Below are 20577 nucleotides of genomic sequence, written 5' to 3'. Positions count from 1 at the left end.
TGTTATCCATATACCCATAGCAGGTAAAAATGCATGCTTCTAGCCACTCCTTTATACTTCAGGAAATCATTGTAGACACCATGTCCCTTTGCCCAATCTTTCTGAGTGTACAGATAACAGCTGAGGAACGTACCAACCTTCAAATCTGGAGATAATCCAATTCCCATCAGAACTAGCCAAGACAGCAGCATCTATTTTAAAAGCACGAGGCCATACTATCTTTGCCCATGGTCAATATTGACATCAATAAAAGATTTCTATGAAATGTATGCACCAGCAGTTTCTTAGTATGGATTTCAGTGCTAGTCTTAGATGATGGCCTCGAACACACAAGAAAAGCAATTTCACAGAAGGAGTCAAACGACTTTATTCAGTTGCAAAGAATGTGGTTCATTGGTGGTCCAAACCGTTGTGCTGCTTAGGCTTGGATCCCAGACACCATAAATAGAGAACTCAGCACACTTCAGCAGGTCTGTCGGATCATGGCAGCTGGTGGGGAACCAATTTGTAATGGGTCCCACAGGAAGGGCAGCGGTGAAGCTCGCCCTTGTGGACCCAGAACCAGATCACGGCGCTGTTGTCCTCCTCACCTGGGAGAGAGAACAGGACAATAAAACGTTGAAATGCTACACAACTACACAACAAGAGGGAAGCAACATTGGTCATGAACCTAAGAGGCAAAACAATGTGTCCCATTTAAGGTTTTCTTAACAAGCAAGATCCAATAGCAAGTCAAGATCAATCAACACATACGAGAGAAAAGCCGACTTGCTAAATGGAACCTGACTGCAGCACTGAAGAGAAGCAGAAATAGAAGTCAGATGGAGCTAAAGAGAAGCACAAGGCCCTTCCGCTGAGGCTGAACTGCAACTCCAATCTGCTTCAGTCAGCACAATAAATGGCGAGGACTGCTGGAAGTTGCAATCCAATTACATCCAGAGGACTATGCTTGGTGTGCTTTAGCTCCATCCATGGACCAGGGGAACACGAGCAACTGGCTGCTATATTCATCTATTACACAAAACTATATAAACCTTAATACAACAGATGTGCTGTCCATTGAGCTGTAATGAGCAAAACTGTTTTAGACAGGAATCGTGACTAAAATCTGTTAAGATCTTGTTCTCTCACAGGGAATGTGTATCATAAGTGATCAATACTTTTAATGCCAACCAGAGAACATACACTGATTCAATTTTTGTGTGTGTCAGGAGCGACTTGAGAAAAAGTTGCTTCTGGTGTGAGAATATGTTGCCCTGGGGACGCCCAGATATTTTGATATTTTTACCATCTTTGTGGGAGGCTTCTCTCATATCCCCACATAAGGACCTGGAGCTGACAGAGGAAGCTCATCTGTGCTCTTTCTGGATTCGAACCAGCAACCTTCAGGTCAGCAACCTAACCTTCAAGTCAGCAGTCCTGCTGGCACAAGGGTTTAACCCACTGTGCAACCGGGGGCTCCCAGTGAATTGAATTCAACTTATTCAGATTTTGAATATAGTTAAATCCTATTGACTCAATTGGTCTTCTCTAGTTGGGGCTAACAATAAGCTATTAACTTTTACTGTATTCTCTTAGCTTTCTTCCCAGACTTAGAAACCCTTTATCAAGACTCCAAAAAAATTGCTCGTTCCCAGTGGACTGTTTTCAAATCCAGATACAGAATTATGCACAAGCCGTTTCCTTGAAATCATGTTATGGGCAAGCCAAGGAACCACCTTATATGAGGGGACACTTACAAATACAGCCTACAATGCGCTTGTCTGTGATTGAGGGGACAATGTTGGGATCTTCCTTGGTTCCAGCACGCGGTTTGGGTGGGAACATGCTGTAGGGATCCTATAACCAACAAGAGAGAAGAAGTTAGGAGACTAGCTAAAGAGACTTAAACCCCAGTGTACGATTTTCCTCTTAGGATTCTCAGTAATAAACACTTGACCCAAATATATCCCTTTTGATACTTCCTCCGTAAATTTAGTGTTGCTGCTAAATATACAAGAACCAACTTCTAAGGCCAACCATTAGCTCAAAAACCAGCCTCACCAACTGTTTATTCCAGGGATTCAAATGGAGTGAGCCAGAACTGAGCCCCTATTTCTCAGTCCGTTGTTCTTAACAGTAGGGTAGACTGTACCACAGTAAGTCCCATTTTTACTAAAATAAAGTATTGGAGAATTTCAGAGGGGCTGGTGATTGTTGCCACCCTGTGAACTCCCCTGGGAACCCAAGCTGCTCAAACAAAGCAAACTGGCAAACCAATCTTTCATTAGATTGGCAGTTGCCAATTAAGAACAGAACGAATCTCTGATTAAGGGGTTCTTTGTACTCACCAGGCCCTGCTGCAAAGCCTTCATAACTTTCCTTTCTAATCCTGTTGCTTGCTCTTCATCCGTGGGTATGCCTAAGATAAAGACAGTGAGAAGCTTGAGGGGAAGGAATCCTAGAATTGATTCAAACCGCAGGAAAAGAACTGTTTGAGGCATTCAGTGAATAATACTCTTATATGAGTGAATCTTTTGCAAGAACACTATTCACTTTTAGTATTGAGTTAGACACTAAAAACACACACCTAGAACATTGTTATTCATTGAATGCACTGCATTCAGCTGATTGCTAGAACAGTGTTATTCACTGAAAGCATCAAACAGCATTTAATGCTAATAGAGAGTAGGGCACTAATAATTCATGCCTAGATTAGTTACATCTAAACATTAAGAAGAACCTCTTCAGGATCTGAACAGTCAGCCAGTGGAATAGGCTGCCTCGGTGGTGTCTCCTTTCCCTGGAGGTTTTTAAACAGAGACTGGGTGGCCATCTGTTGGGAGGGCTTGGGTTGTGTCTTCCTAACTGGCAGAAGGAAGCTGGATTGGATGGACCTTTGTGGGGGTCTCTCCCGATTCTACAAATCTTCCTACTTTTTGCCCAAAAACAAAATTTAAATTTCATTTTACTTGGGCAACTATTGTTTCAATGCGGTAATTATTCAATAATAAGAGACCACAAATGATCCTGTTGCTTACTGTTTCCTGTATGTATGTTCTGGTATGCAGCTTCCTTTACTCTATGGTTCCTGAGCAGTTGTAGGAAAGGGCCTGAGGCTGTTAGGAATGGTGGGAGTTGAACTCCAAAAACACCTGGAGGGAGGGCCCAAGTTGGCCCATTTGCCTATCATTCCTTTTTGGAAAAGCAAGCCCCCCACCCTGATGGCATTTCGGAAGAGCCTGAAAACCTGGCTCTTTACACAGGCCTTCGGTTAAAGACCGTCCACCCCCATAATTAATTATGTTCCTTGGCCTTTCCTGCATCAGTCGCACTTCTCCTGGTTAACTTGATACAGTAGAGTCTCACTTATCCAACATAAACGGGCCGGCAGAATGTTGGATAAGCGAATATGTTGGATAATAAGGAGAGATTGAGGAAAAGCCTATTAAACATCAAATTAGGTTATGATTTTACACATTAAGCTCCAAAACATCATGTTATACAACAAATTTGACAGAAAAAGTAGTTCAATATGCAGTAATGCTATGTAGTAATTACTGTATTTACGAATTTAGCACCAAAATATCATGTATTGAAAACATTGACTACAAAAATGTGTTGGATAATCCAGAACGTTGGATAAGTGAGACTCTACTGTATTACTTAGGGTCTTTCCCATCCCAAATCAACCTCCAATGAATTTGTAGCACTTTATCTGTTATCTTGAATTTACAACTTATAACAAAGTGCACTTTAATTAGTCTATTACTCAACTTCGCTGTTTCTAATTCTGTTTTTATTAAGTGTGTTTTCATTTTCATAGGTTAATGTTTAAATTTTATAATCGGTGTATGTTTTTGTTTGCTGATATCTTGTTTATTGTTACTGTTTTTATCTGATATTATTTGTGAGCTGCCCCGAGTCCCCTTCGGGGGAGATGGAGGCGGGGTATAAATAAACGTATTATTATTATTATTATTATTATTATTATTATTATTATTATTATTATTATTATTGGGGGCCCTGGTGGTGGCGCAGTGTGTTAAAGCGTTGAGCTGCTGAACTTGCAGACCAAAAGGTCCCAGGTTCAAATCCCAGAAGCGGAATGAGTGCCCGCTGTTAGCCCCAGCTCCTGCCAAGCTAGTTCAAAAACATGCAAATGTGAGTAGATCAATAGGTACCGCCCCAGCGGGAAGGTAAGGGCGCTCCATGCAGTCATGCCTATGGCCACATGACCTTGGAGGTGTCTACGGACAACGCCGGCTCTTCGGCTTAGAAATGGAGATGAGCACCAACCCCCAGAGTCAGTCACGACTGGACTTAACGTCAGGGGAAAGAAAACCTTTCCCTTTTGCTATTATTATTAATACTGTTTTGTTTTGATATAATAAATAATAAAACTTTATTTATATCCCGCCACCATCTCCCCACGGGGACTCGGGGCGGCTTACATGGGGCAGTGGCCCAAACAACATAAGAACAAAATATAAGCAACACAATAAATCACAATAATACAATATATCAATATAAACAACAATACAAGATAAAAATTTCATTTAAAACACATAAATGGTAAGGCCGTAATAAAAACAGGATAAATTATTAAAAACCCACTGGGGCTGATTAATTAATAACTATCTCCGAAGACCTGCCGAAACATCCAAGTCTTCAGTTGCTTCCTGAAGGAAGGTAGAGAGGGAGCCAACCTAATCTCCCTGGGGAGGGAGTTCCAGAGTCGGGGAGCCACGACCGAGAAGGCCCTCTCTCTCGTCCCTACCAAACGCAGTTGTGAGGAGGGTGGAAGTGAGAGGAGGGCCTCCCCGGAGGATCTCATCGATCGGGTGGGTTCATAGGGGACGACGTGGTCACGAAGATAGACAGGTCCTGAACCGTTTAGAGCTTTATAGGTAATAACCTGCACCTTGAATTGGGCCCGGAATATTATCTGGGGCCAGCGGAGCTGCTTGAACAGGGGGGTTGACCGCTCCCTGTAAGCAGCTCCAGTTAGTAACCTAGCTGCCGACCGTTGTACCAACTGCAGTTTCCGGACCGTCTTCAAGGGCAGCCCCACGTAGAGCGCATTACAGTAATCCATCCTTGAGGTAACCAGAGCATGGACCACCATGGTCAAGTCAGACTTCTCAAGGTACGGTCGCAGTTGGCGCACTAGATATTCATTGTAATTGCTTTATTCTGTTTTGTTTTGGGCATCGCCCCGTGTTAGCCGCCCCGAGTCCCTTCGGGGAGATGGTGGTGGGTTAGAAAAATAAAGTATTATTATTATATTATTATTAGGGTGAAAACAATCTTAACCAACATAAACCTATCAGGATTTCAATGGAAAGTGTGGGCCTGCTACTGGCCAATGAGATAGTCAAGTTAATTAGGATTGTTGTTGTTGTGTGCCTTCAAGTCATTTCAGACTTTGGCTAAGCCTAAGTCTAAAATTAATTATTTATTTACTGCATTTATTTACTACATTTATATCCCACCCTTCTCACCCAGAAGGGGACTCAGAGCAGCTGTATGTACATACAATATATTATATTATTAGAATAGCACAATATTAGCATTATATATTACTATATTGAACTATACCACTATACTATTATATAATATGTAATATATAACATATAATTACTATTATTATATGGTATTATTATTAGTATTATATTGTATAACATAATATTATTATCAATATTATATGTATATACAATATATTATATTATTAAAACTGATATAAAAATATTATATTATAAAATTGAGGGCGGGGGCCAGGTAAATGACCTTGGAGGGCCGCATCCAGCCCCCAGGCCTTAGTTTGGGGACCCCTGCTCTAAGCTATTTAATCTCAGCAGACTGAGAGCCAGAACTAAGGTCACAACAACATTATAGAACTCCAATATTCTGATGATAATGTAGTCTTTGCACATTAAGAAGAAGAACTACAAGCCACACTAAACACCTTTGCAGAAGCATACGATTTTAATGTATATTTTAATTTTTATTGTAATTTTTTAATTTTGAAAGATTTTTAAATCTGATGTAAACTGTTTTTCTGATGTATATGTTTATATTGTAAGCCGCCCTGAGTCCCTTGATGGGTGAGAAGGGCGGGGTAGAAGTGATGTAATAAATAAAATAAATAAATTACTATTTCTCAGATGTCAATACTGGGGGTTGTCTTTGGTGGCTTGGAAAGCAACACTTGGAAACAATCACAGCAGAGGATATAGACCAGGCCTGGGCTAGCTTGGGCCCACCTGCCAGGTGTTTTGGACTCCAACTCCCAGCATTCCTCACAGCCTCAGGCCCTTTCCTTTTCCCCCTCAGCCGCTTAAGCGGCTGAGGGGGAAAAGGAAGGGGCCTGAGGCTGTGAGGAATGCTGGGAGTTGGAGTCCAAAACACCTGGCGGGAGGACCCAAACTGGCCCAGGCCTGTGTTAAAATACCCAACAAAGCCTCACCTCCGCCCGCCATGCAGCGAGAGGCTCCTGTCAGGCGCAGCGGCCCCAGAGGGAGCGCATTCCGTCCGGCGGCGAGGCCTTGAAAAAGGCCGCAGGCCCGGAGTAACCTTGACGCCATCGCGAACTCGACTGCTGAGGAAAAGGCCGCTTCCACAGGCCTGTTTCCGCTTTCCCCACTTCCGGTCTCCAACCATTGGGCGTGGATAACAGCAACCGCCTCCGCGAAGCGACGCTCAGTGGGCGTGGCCGGAGCCACGGCCTGAGCTGCACTCATTGGACGCGTCGCCTTGTGGGCGTGGCCCTGGCTTCTTTCCAGTCAGCAGAGAAGCGCCATTTTGGATTGCTGTGGAGAGAGAGAGAGAAGCGAGGAATGGAAGTGTTTGGAGTTTGAAACATGGAACCCAGCCAGGCCTAGGCTATGTTTTGTCACTCTCTTAGTATATAAACATAAATAGTATTATGTATTAAATATAAACATTTAACAAATAAGTAATAAGTATTATTTGTAAGTATTATAATAAATAGTATTATTTATTAGTGAGTCTGAGGGAAAAGGAACTTTATGTATGGCTTCCCTGTAATAGGAAGATAAGTTTCTCCAGTCAACACTCAAACCTATTGTTTCCAGGGCCTTTCAGGAGCTAGTTAACACCTCCCAACAAAGGATTCCCCCCCCCAGGCAGGAAGCAACCAGGCTTTGAAGCTGCAAGGCTATTCAGTGCTAATCAACCTGGCCAATTTTCAACATTCACACTTGCCTCAGACAGACAAGAGTTCCTTCTCCCGCCCTTGGCATTCTACAGATACAGTATTATAATAAATAGTATTATTTATTAGTGAGTCTGAGGGAAAAGGAACTTTATGTATGGCTTCCCTGTAATAGGAAGATAAGTTTCTCCAGTCAACACTCAAACCCATTGTTTCCAGGGCCTTTCAGGAGCTAGTTAACACCTCCCAACAAAGGATTCCCCCCCCAGGCAGGAAGCAACCAGGCTTTGAAGCTGCAAGGCTATTCAGTGCTAATCAACCTGGCCAATTTGCAACATTCACACTTGCCTCAGACAGACAAGAGTTCCTTCTCCCGCCCTTGGCATTCTACAGATACAGTATTATAATAAATAGTATTATTTATTAGTGAGTCTGAGGGAAAAGGAACTTTATGTATGGCTTCCCTGTAATAGGAAGATAAGTTTCTCCAGTCAACACTCAAACCCATTGTTTCCAGGGCCTTTCAGGAGCTAGTTAACACCTCCCAACAAAGGATTTCCCCCCCCCCCAGGCAGGAAGCAACCAGGCTTTGAAGCTGCAAGGCTATTCAATGCTAATCAACCTGGCCAATTTGCAACATTCACACTTACCTCAGGCAGACAAGAGTTCCTTCTCCCGCCCTTGGCATTCTACAGATACAGTATTATAATAAATAGTATTATTTATTAGTGAGTCTGAGGGAAAAGGAACTTTATGTATGGCTTCCCTGTAATAGGAAGATAAGTTTCTCCAGTCAACACTCAAACCCATTTTTCAAAGGCCTTTCATGAGCTAGTTAATACCTCCCAACAAAGGATTCCCCCCCAGGCAGGAAGCAACCAGGCTTTGAAGCTGCAAGGCTATTCAATGCTAATCAACCTGGCCAATTTTCAACATTCACACTTACCTCAGGCAGACAAGAGTTCTTTCTCCCGCCCTTGGCATTCTACAGATACAGTATTATAATAAATAGTATTATTTATTAGTGAGGCTGAGGGAAAAGGAACTTTATACAGTAGAATCTCACTTATCCAACACTCGCTTATCCAATGTTCTGAATTCTCCAACGCATTATTGTAGTCAATGTTTTCAATACATAGTGATATTTTGGTGCTAAATTTGTAAATACAGTAATTACTACGTAGCATTGAACTACTTTTTCTGTCAAATTTGTTGTATAACATGATGTTTTGGTGCTTAATTTGTAAAATCGTAACCTTATTTGATGTTTAATAGGCTTTTCCTTAATGCCTCATTATCCAACATATTCACTTATCCAGTATTCTGCCGGCCCGTTTATGTTGGATAAGTGAGACTCTACTGTATATGGCTTCCCTGAAATAAGAAGATAAGTTTCTTCAGTCAACACTCAAACCCATTGTTTCCAGGGCCTTTCAGGAGCTAGTTAACACCTCCCAACAAAGGATCCCCCCCCAGGCAGGAAGCAACCAGGCTTTGAAGCTGCAAGGCTATTCAATGCTAATCAAGCTGGCCAATTTGCAGCATTCACACTTGCCTCAGGCAGACAAGAGTTCTTTCTCCCGCCCTTAGCATTCCACAGATATATAAACCCCACTTGCCCAGTTTCCAGCAGACCTCAAACCTCTGAGGATGCCTGCCATAGATGTGGGCGAAAAGGTCAGGAGAGAATGCTTCTGGAACATGGCCATACTGCCCCGGAAAAATCAGCAACCCTGTGATTCCAAGCGATGGCTAAACTACCATCATAATAAACCAACAAAAACGAATGCAAAAAAACAAATTACAGTAATTAGTGAGTCTGAGGGAAAAGGAACTTTATGTATGGCTTCTCTGTAATAGGAAGATAAGTTTCTCCAGTCAACACTCAAACCCATTGTTTCCAAGGCCTTTCAGGAGCTAGTTAATACCTCCCAACAAAGGATTCCCCCCCCCCCAGGCAGGAAGCAGCCAGGCTTTGAAGCTGCAAGGCTATTCAATGCTAATCAACCTGGCCAATTTGCAACATTTACACTTGCCTCAGGCAGACAAGAGTTCTTTCTCCCGCCCTTGGCATTCTACATATACAGTAGAGTCTCACTTATCCAACGTTCTGTACTATCCAATGCATTTTTGAAGTCAATGTTTTCAATACATCGTGATATTTTGGTACTAAATTTGTAAATACAGTAATTACTACATAACATGACTGCATATTGAACTACTTTTCTGTCAAATTTGTTGTATAACATGTTTTGGTGCTTATTTTGTAAAATCATAATGTAATTTCATGTTTAATAGACTTTTCCTTAATCCCTCCTTATTATCCAACATATTCGCTTATCCAACGTTCTGCCGGCCCGTTTATGTTGGATGAGACTCTACTGTATTATAATAAATAGTATTATTTATTAGTGAGTCTGAGGGAAAAGGAACTTTATGTATCGCTTCCCTGGAATAAGAAAATAAGATTCTCCAGTCAACACTCAATCCCATTGTTTCCAAGGCCTTTCAGGAGCTAGTTAACACCTCCCAACAAAGGATTTCCCCCAGGCAGGAAGCAACCAGGCTTTGAAGCTGCAAGATTATTTAATGCTAATCAAGCTGGCCAATTTGCAACATTCTCATTTATTTAATATATTTATATCCCGCCCTTCTCACCCCAAAGGGGACTCAAAATTAAATTTACATACAATATTATTAGCATGGCACAATACTGGCAATAAATTACTATATTGTACTATATCAATATATTGTAATATTATTAGTAATATTACATGTAATATATAATATATAATTAATTAATTAATATTAATATATTGTAATGTTAGTATTATATTGTATTACAAATACTTGCCTAAGGCAGATAGTTCTTTCTCCCGCCCTTGGCATTCTATAGATATATAAACCCCGCTTGGCCAGTTTCCAACAGACCTGACACCTCTGAGGATGCCTGCCATAGATGTGGGCAAAATGTCAGGAGAGAATGCTTCTGGAACATGGCCATACTGTCTCGGAAAAATCACAGCAACCCTGTGATTCCACGTGATGGCAAAACTAAAACAATAACAAAACAACAAAAACGAATGCAAAGAAACAAATTACAGTAGAGTCTCACTTACCCAAGACTCGCTTATCCAAAGTTCTGGATTATCCAAGGCATGTTTGTAGTCAATGTTTTCAATATATCGTGATATTTTGGTGCTAAATTTGTAAATACAGTAATTACAGCATAACATTACTGCATATTGAACTACTTTTTCTGTCACATTTGTTGTATATCATGATGTTTTGGTGCTTAATTTGTAAAATCGTAACCTAATTTGATGTTTAATAGGCTTTCCCTTAATCCCTCCTCCTTATTATCCAAGATATTCACTTATCCAACATTTTGCCGGCCCATTTAACTTGGATAAGTGAGACTCTATATCAAATACAGAATTCCGTCCCTGGTTAGCTTTGCCAGCAAAAGGGTTATTGGAAAGGCAGTGGGCGGGCTTATGCAAGTTCCACACCAATGGAAAGAGAAATGAATACTGGGATGTCTGTTGTGGAGGAAAAACAGAAAATCAAGGATGAAATTGTTCCCATGTGAAAGTCTTCACTTGGGTGGTGGGCAGGGTGGTGTTTGTGGAGGACATGGAGGCAGGGACTTGTCTGTGGACACCCCACCCACATAGACACATACATATTTTCACTTTTATTGTGTGTTTTTGTATATATGCAAGCTTTGGAGAGCATAGGGAAGGCTTAACATCCCTTAGTGTTTCCTTTGTTGTCCGTGCTCCTCTTCAGAAGGTTTTGCTTCACTTTCTGTTCCTATGAGAATGGGACTTTTGAAAAATTTTCTATATTGCATATTGTGTTTTCGAAGGCTTTCATAGCTGGAATCACTGAATTGCTGTGAGTTTTTCGGGCTGTATGGCCATGTTCCAGAACAATTCTCTTGTGACGTTTCACCTACATCTATTGCTGGCATTCTCAGAGGTTGTGAGGTCTGTTGGCAACTAGGGCAAGTGGGATTTATATATCTGTGGAATAAAGTCCAGGTTGAGGCAAGTGTAAATGTTGCAATTAGCCAGCTTGATTAACATTAAATAGCCTTGCAGCTTCAAAGCCTGGCTGCTTCCTGTCGGTATATTGTTTATAGTATTTATAGTGGATGTCTTCTGGGAGTTGGCCATAGAATTGCATTGAAGGACTCGGGCTGGATCTACACTTCTGTATCATCCAGTTCAAAGCAGATAAAATGGATTCAGAAACTGGATTATATGGCAGTGTCGATGGAGCTGTTCTTGTTACTTCTGCATGACCTTATGGTCAACTTCTGTTGGAAGCTGACCATGGATCTGAACTGGAGGACTGAGAGAACATCAATATTCAAAATTGCAAATTATATTATATTTGCATAAGGGGAGGGAACCTTGTTGCGGATTGGTTCACTCTGTCGTCAGTTTTGGCACCCTGCTTCGGATTGGCTGCTTTAGGACTGCATTCTTTTTGTTGATTTTTAAAACAGGTGGGAGTTAGAGAGCGGTTGGAGCCTCCAGGTGAGAAGAAGTAAAACTGCTCTCCTCCTTGTCCAGCTCCGCAGATAATGAGTTTCCCTCTCTTCCTTTCTATTATACTAGCTGTGCCCGGCGACGCGTTGCTGTGGCGAAGTATGGTGGTATGGGAAATAAAGTATTGAGGAATTGGTGGTAGTTAAGGTAAAGGGTAAAGCTTTTCCCCTGACATTAAGTCCATTATAAATGGGTTATATAGCTGCGTGGAAGAGCCTTGAGTCTACACTGCCATATAATCCAGTTAAAATCAGATAATCTGTATTTTATATGCAGCGTGGAAGAGGCCTAAGTGAGGCCTAACTCTGCCTGTCCCCTGGGCTGAGTGGGTTGCTAGGAGACCAAGTGGGCGGAGTTTAGCCTTCTAACTGGCAGCAATTGGAATAAAAACAATTCTTCCTCTCCCTCTAATTAGGACTTTATTTTTCTTTTCTTTTTGTTGTATGAACGTAGAGGCATGGATGAGGGGTTGTGCTGCCAAGTTTAGTGTTTCTGGGATGTGCAGTTTTGTTGTTTTGTCCTAGGCCTAAATTTCATTACCCTTTTATATATATAGATTGGTGTCAGGATGCTTCAGCAAACCAAATTTCCCTAAAAAGTGGGCTTCATCAAGCTATAACTCCCACCCAAATTCATTCCTACAAACCTTGTAAAACTACATGATTCCATAGCATTGAGACATGGTGCTTTAAGTGGCGTCAAATTGCATTAAATGTGCAGTGAAGATGAACCCTTGGGACACCAAAGTGGAAGCTGCAAGAGGTTCTTGTGCTCCTTTCTTAGAAATTCAAAAGTGCTATAATGTGCCTCTATGGATTTAGGGCTCTTTTACTACCACATGACTAGAATGAAACGTACTATGCGGTCCAGGGATTTATAGTTTAGGAAGTGTTACTTAGCCAGGGAATTCTTGGGATTCCTTAGGATGCTGCTGTGGTCATTAAAGTGGGATCCTAATTCAATAATTGTTTAGTGCAGTGTGAAATAATCCTTACTGTCATGGCAACATCCTGTGCAACCAGGGATTTCTAGTTTGGAAGGAATACTTAGAATTCTGAAAAACATTGAGGGAAGATGGCGGCATAGCTGGAGCGATGTATCTTTCACTCCCTCCCTCGGCATCTCCTGCCCAGACATAATCATCCATTTATGCTGTAGCAGTGAAAGTGGAATCACAGTGCTATAATTCTAAATGCTCTTATTAAACAGTTGGAGATCATGGCTGCTCTGCTGCAAATCACTCAGATATCTGTCTTGAGATCCTTCTATCCTCCCCTGCTATGTAGCACAAAAGGAAGTGTGTTTTTCCTTCTGTGCGTTTTGCAGAAACAAAAGGCCCATCTTGGTCCCGCTCTGAGCATCCTACCAAAGCACGGCAGGATTGTCAACCCAAATTAGCAAAACGTTCAGATCCAAACTCGAAATCCGCTAGCAGCCTGCCAAATGAAACCGTCTCAATGAGCTCTTGGATGATAGCTCCTTGAAGCAGATGGCTCGCAAGACCTTGGAGCCGTCTTTCTTTTTGCTAATAACAAGCAAGCGTGTGGATGCTTTACTTTTGCAGATAAGCCTCTCAGTAGCTTTCAAGATTCGAAAATTCCAGGTGGCAGAAAAAAAACCAAACCACGTTATCTTCACTATAGCAGTTGTGTTGGCCCTTTGGTTGCCAGCCAGCATGATTGCCTTCTAATTTCCAATTATTTGTAATCTGTCCCGTGAAAGGCTTGCTAATTGGCTTGGTGAAGGGTTTGGGCCTCCTTGCCAGGTGGCATTTTGTGGGTGCCAGCATCTTGGAAATTAAATCCATTGAGTTTAGGCCTGGATTTAGGATTGAGACAGATGCCTTTTTAATAGCCCGGCTTGTGAAGCTCCCTTGGACTACTTCTGAAAGTCACACTTTGTCCTTATAGTGTAGGAAGCATAATCAGAATTGGCACACAATATATTGAATTGTCGTAGAAATTAATATTAAAACAATAGCAACTGTCCCATCGTCCGAGGCTGGCACTTGGGGTGGCATTCACAAATCTTTATCCCACTGTGATTTTACAGCACTCTTGTGAGGTAGGCTGGGTTAGATAGAGCATGGCTGACTGCTCTTGGTTTGTCAAAACTAGAATAAGACTCATTCAGTCAATTATTGAATGGCAGCCTGGAGCCAAATGTTGGAGGCTTTCATTTTGTTGTGTGCCTTCTAAGTCATTTCTGACATGGCAACCCTAAAATATGGAAAGATTTGTTCAGATGAGGTTTGCCTTTGCCTTCCTCTGAGGCTGAGAGAATGTGACTTGCCCAAAGCTACAAAGCAGGTTTCCATGGCTGAGTGGGGATTTCAACCATGGTCTTCGGAGTCATTTTGTTATTATGATTTTGGACTTTAATGTTAGCAGTTTGCTTTAGACCTCCGTGGAGGTGAATGCAGTATTCTTTTGGACTTCAATGGAAGCCGATGCAATTTGGACTTGTGGAGGAACAGTTTATTATATGTTTGCTTTGAGCTGCAGTTATACAATTATACAGTTTGGACTTTCATAAGATGTATACTTAAAGACTTTGGACTATGGACTATTGATTAAGAAATGACAACCTATCTATAATTGAACTTTAATAAGAAATGTGCCTGTATGGTGAATTAATACAAGATATTTGTGAGTGAACAAGATAGGTTATTTTTAAAAGAAGACTTTGTTTTTATCTCTGAGTGCATATTTTAAACAAAGGTTTCAAGGGAAAGTATATGTTTTTGGATAAATGCAACTGCAATTTCAATTTCCACTTCTAAGAAACAATTTTGAAACTCTGTACAGTGGCATGTCTTTGTCCCTGGCAGTTCAAAGACATGGTTCTTCAGTTTAACAGCTGAGTTACCTGTATGCCATTACATGAATGCTTGTGAACATCACTTGTTCAAAGGGTTGACTTCTAACAAGGTCATGCCTTTCCTTGACTAGTGGTTTTCAAAAGGTGGTTTCCAGATGTTCATGGAAATTCACAGTTGCCAAAGAGATATGACATCATTTTTCCTTTTCAAAAAGGTTATGATTGCCATTTTCCCCAAAACATTTACACTGTTGAATTAATGCAGTTTTGACATCATGTTCCAGGGGTCTTTAGATTTATTGGGGGGTACATCTAGAACAAATGCAGTTTCACACACTAACTTCCTTGGCTCAGTGCAATGAAATTGTGGGAATTGTTGTTTTACAAGATCTTTAGGTTTCTATGCCTCACCAAACTACAACTCCCATCCTTTCGTAGCATTGAGCCTTGGTGTGGAAATGCAGTGTAGTTGCACCCCCAGTCACACATCAAACTACAAAACTCCAGTCTCCTTGGGACAGAGTGATATGCTCAAACCACGTCACCACACTGGATCCCAACGGAGGCTTTATTCCATGTAAAAAGTGAAATTACAATGGGATTTTTCTTTTTCTTCTTTCCAGGTGGTTGGAAAGCTTCCTTAAGAACTCCAGAGGCAGATGAGGCTTGATTTTGCCAGGGTTGCAGCACTGCATTGTTGGGGAGATTGAACCATGTTCCTGCAAAACCCAAAGCGAAGCCAGAACTTCCCTGCCATTTTAACCCAAGCTGAACCAAATCGCCCAGGCCTTTCCTCTTCTCCGGATCGAGGCGGAAGAGAACTCCAAGGCCCCATGATGGAGGCAGGGAAGTCAGGCCCTGTGCGTTCTTCTTCCTGGCCTCAAGATCAGCCTGGAACCTCGAGTGAGGCCTTGGAGGAGGCGCGCCAGGCTCCGGCAGCCTCCCAACAGAGCAGCCAAGGCAGCCTGGCCCCTTTGCCGAAGAAGAGGTCCTACAGCACGGAGATGTTCAGCATGTGGAGAGACATCCGCTGGTTCCAGATCCCGCTGTCTTCTTTGCGGAGGCCCAAAGCGGGGCTGTTCAGCTTCACCTTCCAGTCCAGTCTCCAGGAGTACCAGCAGGTCCGGAAGTCCAAGCGACTGAAGGTGGGCCGGCCATTCTCCGTGCTGCCGCTTCCGGGCTTACCTTCGACGCTGGATGATTGTCCCCGGGAAGCTCCACACAAGCGGGTGAGCACTTTTGCTGTGGGGAAAGGACTCACCTCAAAGCTGCTTATGGTTTCTGGGTGGTTTACGGGCATTATAAATGCTTTGTTGGATCAGGGACAATTACCAGCAAGCCTAAAACAGGCAATTGTGAGACCAGTCCTGAAAAGAACCGCGGTGGCGCATTTGGTTAAACCCATGTGCTGGCTGGACAGGTTTCCTGAATGTTGGGTTGCTGACCTGAAGGTTGCTGGTTTGAATCCATGAGATGGGGTGAACTCCCGTCTGTCAGCTCTAGCATGAGAGAAGGCTCTCAGCAGGATGATAACACATCCGGGCATCCTCTGGTGGCGTAGTGGATTAAAGCCTTGTGACTTGAAGGTTGGGTTGCTGATCTGAAAGCTGCCAGGTTCGAATCCCACCCGGGGAGAGCACGGATGAGCTCCCTCTATCAGCTCCAGCTTCATGCGGGGACATGAGAGAAGCCTCCCATAAGGATGATTAAAAAATCAAACATCCAGGCGTCCCCTGGGCAACGTCCTTGCAGACGGCCAATTCTCTCACACCAGAAGCTACTTGCAGTTTCTCAAGTTGCTCCTGACACGAAAAGAAAAAAAAATCCCCTGGGCAATGTCCCTGAAGACTACCAATTCTCTCACACCAGAAGCAACTTGCAGTATGTTCTCAAGTCGCTTCTGACACGATTAAAAAAAACCAAACTACAAATCCCGGGATTCCATAGAATTTAGCCACAGCCATTAAAGTGGTGTCACTGCATTTTATGGTGTAGACCAAACTTTTAGGAATTGTGGGAGTTGAAGTCCCAAACACCTGTAGGGCTGAAGTTTGCCCAAGCCTGGTTTAGATGCACACTTAGAGTTCTCTTATCAGTCAGTTGTCTTCTTATCCTGCAGGGTAATAGATTAGAGCTTTATAGCACAGAATTGCAAGTATTTCCTTATTTATTTATTATTTAGTTATTTATTACTTCACTTCTACCCCACCCTTCTCACCCATCAGGGGACTCAGGGTGGTTTACAATAAAACATATACATCAAAAAACAGTTTACATCAAATTTAAAAATCCATTAAGATTAAAATTGCAATAAAATTAAGAGCATACATTAAAACATACATAATTATACATTTAAATATACATTTAAGGCGCTTTTCATGTCCAGGTGGGGTCTGCCAGTGAGTCATATATTCATATCTCATTTCTGCTGCAACTCATGCTCAAATGTCTGGTCCCATTTCCTTGAACTGCAAATCCCAGGATTCCATTAGAAGGTGCTTTATGGCAGTTAAACCAGTATCAAACGGCTGTAATTGTGCAGTGTGGATTCATTCCCTGATTGTAAAGGGAAGCCTGTGGGTATCCAAGCAATTTTTACTAAAGGCTTAGCAATTCCTTTGTGAGATGGAACATAAATTTGGTCCCATGATCTTGGCCCAGGAACAACCTTCCCATGCAAGCAGTATCACGAACGCAGCCCCGGGCCTTGATGCAGTTACAGCAAAGCGACTCAATTAACTTATTCTGGTTGCGACTCAAGCCTCTAACTGATGTTTAATTTGTCCTACAGAATGACAGTCGCAGATGCTTGAGAGCCGGGAAGGCTAGAGGCAGGAAAAGCCTCTCATCTCTCAAAAAAGGTAATGATCTAAAACATCTGATCTGACTTTGATAATGCAGGAGGAGGGAAAAGAAAAGCTTATACGGCTGTGTGTGGGGCAGTCTTTGTCACCCAAAGACGGTAGTCATTATGTTGAATGTAATTATTAGATAGCCAGATTGGAAGACTAGCTATTTTGGATTGCAAGTCCCATTGGTTCTAGCTAATCCAGAAGAACATTAGGAAGCCCTTTTTTACTGTAAGAGCTGTTTAGTAGTGGAACAGTCTGCCTTGGAAGATGATGAATGCTCCTTCTTTGGAGGTATTTAAGCAGAGGTTGGGTGGGCATCTTATAGGAGTACTTTACTTGTTTTAATTCTGCAGTTCAACTAGATGACCCTTCCAACTCTTCCTAAGTGATGCCACATCACTTCCAACCTCATTTCAGCTGTTTTTGGCTTTGGAAATTTATTTTGAGGGGAAGAAAAGCAAATCGCCACACCTTTCTTTGGGCAGCTTAAGGATATTTTGAAGATCCAAAACTGATTGGGAAAAACTTGGGAACTTTGACATGCTCCTTCAGGGCCACAAACATGGCATTGAGGTCGACATGTAGCTCACAGACTTCGCCTTTCCACATCCTTGTTAGAAGGAGACCTTCCTTGCTTACCTTTCTCCGGCTTTGATGGCTGTTTACCACCTTGGAAAACCCTTTTTATTTTAACTTAGGCCTACCTCACTGTGAGCTATAGATAATGCTATGGGTAGGCAGCTCCTTACATCACCCATCAACAGACTGCACTCCAGTTTTGTCTCTTCCTCTGCAACAGATTTCTTTGGTTGGAAACTACAACCAAAAAGTAGTAGTAGTAGTAGTAGTAGTAATTGCGGGGGAGATGGGAGTGTTACATAGGAAGATGGTGACGTTTGGGGCTCCCTGCAAAGTGGCATGACTAAGACAAGGAGATGACACAATAGGAGCAAGCGGGGTGCCATTTAAAGTATGGGGAAAACGTGTCATTGCAGTTCCAGGCAGTAGCCTGATCTGTCAGACAAAAGGCTGCATAGGAGAGGAAGGAATGAAAAAAAACACACACCTGAACGTGCTGGAATGTATCCAGCAGGGTATCCAGCAGGAGGCACTGTTCCCTTTAAAATGCAATGAAATGACAAGCATTCATGAAAGCAAAAGAGGGGATTTGTATTAGTGACCTTGCTGGATATTTTTTTGCCATTTGAGACTGGCAAAAGAGCTGAAGTTGAGAACAGATGGGAGAGTTTTCTCTATTGCTAACCTGCTTGCACCGTTCTCATTGCTGTTAGAGAGAGAAGGATCACGTTTGAACACTTCACTTTGTTTATGTCTCCGTTATATAACCCTTGGTAGACCAACTTCCACTTGCCTTAGCATTCAAGGCAGAGTGAGCCAACATAGCATCTTATATCTGCAGTTATCAGGATTTGATTTAAATCTGGGCAGAATTTGCAAAGGTAGGAGAGGCTGTCCCACCTTGAGCGTAAGGGGTGCTAGCCCCATCATGGAAAGGGTTGGAATGCTTTTCTCCTGTGTATCTTTTTGCTGCATTGTTTACTATCCACAAAGCTTATGCTATCAAATGTGAGCAAGGGCAAAGGAGTGTTAGCAAACCCAGCTCAAGTCTCTTTCATCCTGTCCATTGTTTCCCTCTCAACTTGGATGAGAGCACTAAGCGAAGAGGCAGAAGTTTAAAATACATGATTATACTTGGACCAGACAGAAAGGCCTACCCGAGTCCAGTGTCCTGTTTCCTACAGTAGGTGCCTCGATGTCTCTTGGGAAACAAGGGGCAAGACACGAGCACAATTGCTTTCTACCTCAGTTATTTATCCGCAACAGTATTCTGAGTCAGTGATTCCTTTGGCAGGGAAGAATAATTAATTATGTGATTATTTTTTTGGCCTGAGTCGTACCTGAATCTAGAAATCGGAGAAACATCTTGTCACTCATTGGCTGTTATTTGTTGCATTATGAAAAATGTAACTCATTGTCTTATGTGTCTCGCTTCTTTGACCCCATCTACACTGACCGCTTAATGCAGTTCGTAGCTAGCTTTAAACTGAGGCAGCTCAACAACGAATGCCCACAAAAGTGCATGAAAGAAAGCCGTTAAACCGCACCAGTGCTCTATGATTTGTGTCATCCCCAAAATGGCTTCAGATATCCCATGGATTCGGTATCACCATTGTGAATTATGGATGCCTCTGTGTTTTAGAGGAGGACATGCTTGTTGTTTTATTATCAATGGCAGCTCTTTCCGTGTCGAGAGATAGTCCAAAGAGAAGCCGCCCCTGCTTGCACCCCACGTTGTGGTTTTATTACAGGAATGAGAATTCCTTGTTATTTTTAACGAGTATTTTGTTTTAGCAATACGGGATAGAAATGTGGTCAGCAACAAAGAGCCAAAGGAGCAACAACTGTAAACAAGATGCTGCAGCCTGTTATCTTTTATTTGTTGCAGGTTCTGAGTACATTTGCTGCCCCTTGACAGATGCTCATTTTATTATTTTGATCTAACTTAGAACCACAAATTGATCAGTTCCCAACTGTTGTGCTTATTAGAAAGGGCTTTCTGTCCCATTGATACCAGGAAGCAGTTGAAGTGGCAGCAGTTTATTACATCCCAGTTCTAACTGAAGGCACACTTCACTTACGTAGTCAAAAAGCAACCAAAAAGACAAACCCTAATGGTATCACCATCTTACTGCTCTGTCATTCCCCCTCCTGAAAATTCATATTTTCTTTTGTTGTCATTGGTCATTAAGATAATTGTATCCTGCCCTATATCATGCGATCTCAGGGGACCAAGCAGGTAAAATCTATATGACAGTTTATAAAACCATACAGTTGGAAGGGCCATTTAATCCAACGTCATTTTGCCAGGTAGGAATACACAACTAAAGTATTGCTGGAAGATGATCACCCAACCTTTGTTTAAGGATTTCCAAAGATGGCAGAATTAAACCCAAAGTGGACATTCTTAGAAAGTTGATTTTTGTGCCCCTTGTGCCCATTTTCTGTCAGTGATGTAGTTCAGCCTTTGATTGTGCCTGCACCTGATGTCACTGGGGATTTTGGGCCTGTAAGCCAGTAAGAGAGCCAGCAGGGGATTTTAAGCCCTGAAACTGAGCAATCTCTGTCTGAAGGCCACATTCCAGAAAGGCTGTTCACTAGGGAAGGAAGG

At 42.3% G+C, this 20577-nt stretch overlaps 2 protein-coding genes across 2 annotated transcripts in view; one reads left to right on the top strand and one right to left on the bottom strand.

Moving 5' to 3' along the window:
* Nucleotides 1-349: 349 nt before the first annotated feature.
* Nucleotides 350-6737, bottom strand: LOC100563950 (cytochrome c oxidase subunit 5B, mitochondrial). The gene is made up of 4 exons (XM_062961260.1): nucleotides 6449-6737; nucleotides 2331-2401; nucleotides 1740-1839; nucleotides 350-590 (listed from the first exon to the last, which is right to left on the bottom strand). Exons 1-4 carry the CDS (start codon nucleotides 6720-6722, stop codon nucleotides 481-483), a joined length of 555 nt encoding a protein of 184 aa, XP_062817330.1. The 5' UTR covers nucleotides 6723-6737; the 3' UTR covers nucleotides 350-480.
* Nucleotides 6738-15121: 8384 nt separating this feature from the next.
* Nucleotides 15122-20577, top strand: part of fam178b (family with sequence similarity 178 member B) — a 159970-nt gene continuing 154514 nt past the window's right edge. The window contains exons 1-2 of the mRNA XM_062961255.1: nucleotides 15122-15764; nucleotides 17327-17396. Coding sequence (XP_062817325.1) covers nucleotides 15249-15764; nucleotides 17327-17396 — 586 coding nt within the window. The 5' untranslated portion in view covers nucleotides 15122-15248. The remainder of the gene's footprint in view (nucleotides 15765-17326; nucleotides 17397-20577) is intronic.

This window comes from Anolis carolinensis, unplaced genomic scaffold (genome assembly GCF_035594765.1).
Source record: "Anolis carolinensis isolate JA03-04 unplaced genomic scaffold, rAnoCar3.1.pri scaffold_8, whole genome shotgun sequence".
NCBI classification, from domain to species: domain Eukaryota; kingdom Metazoa; phylum Chordata; class Lepidosauria; order Squamata; family Dactyloidae; genus Anolis; species Anolis carolinensis.
This window is presented reverse-complemented; position numbering and strand designations above follow the sequence as displayed.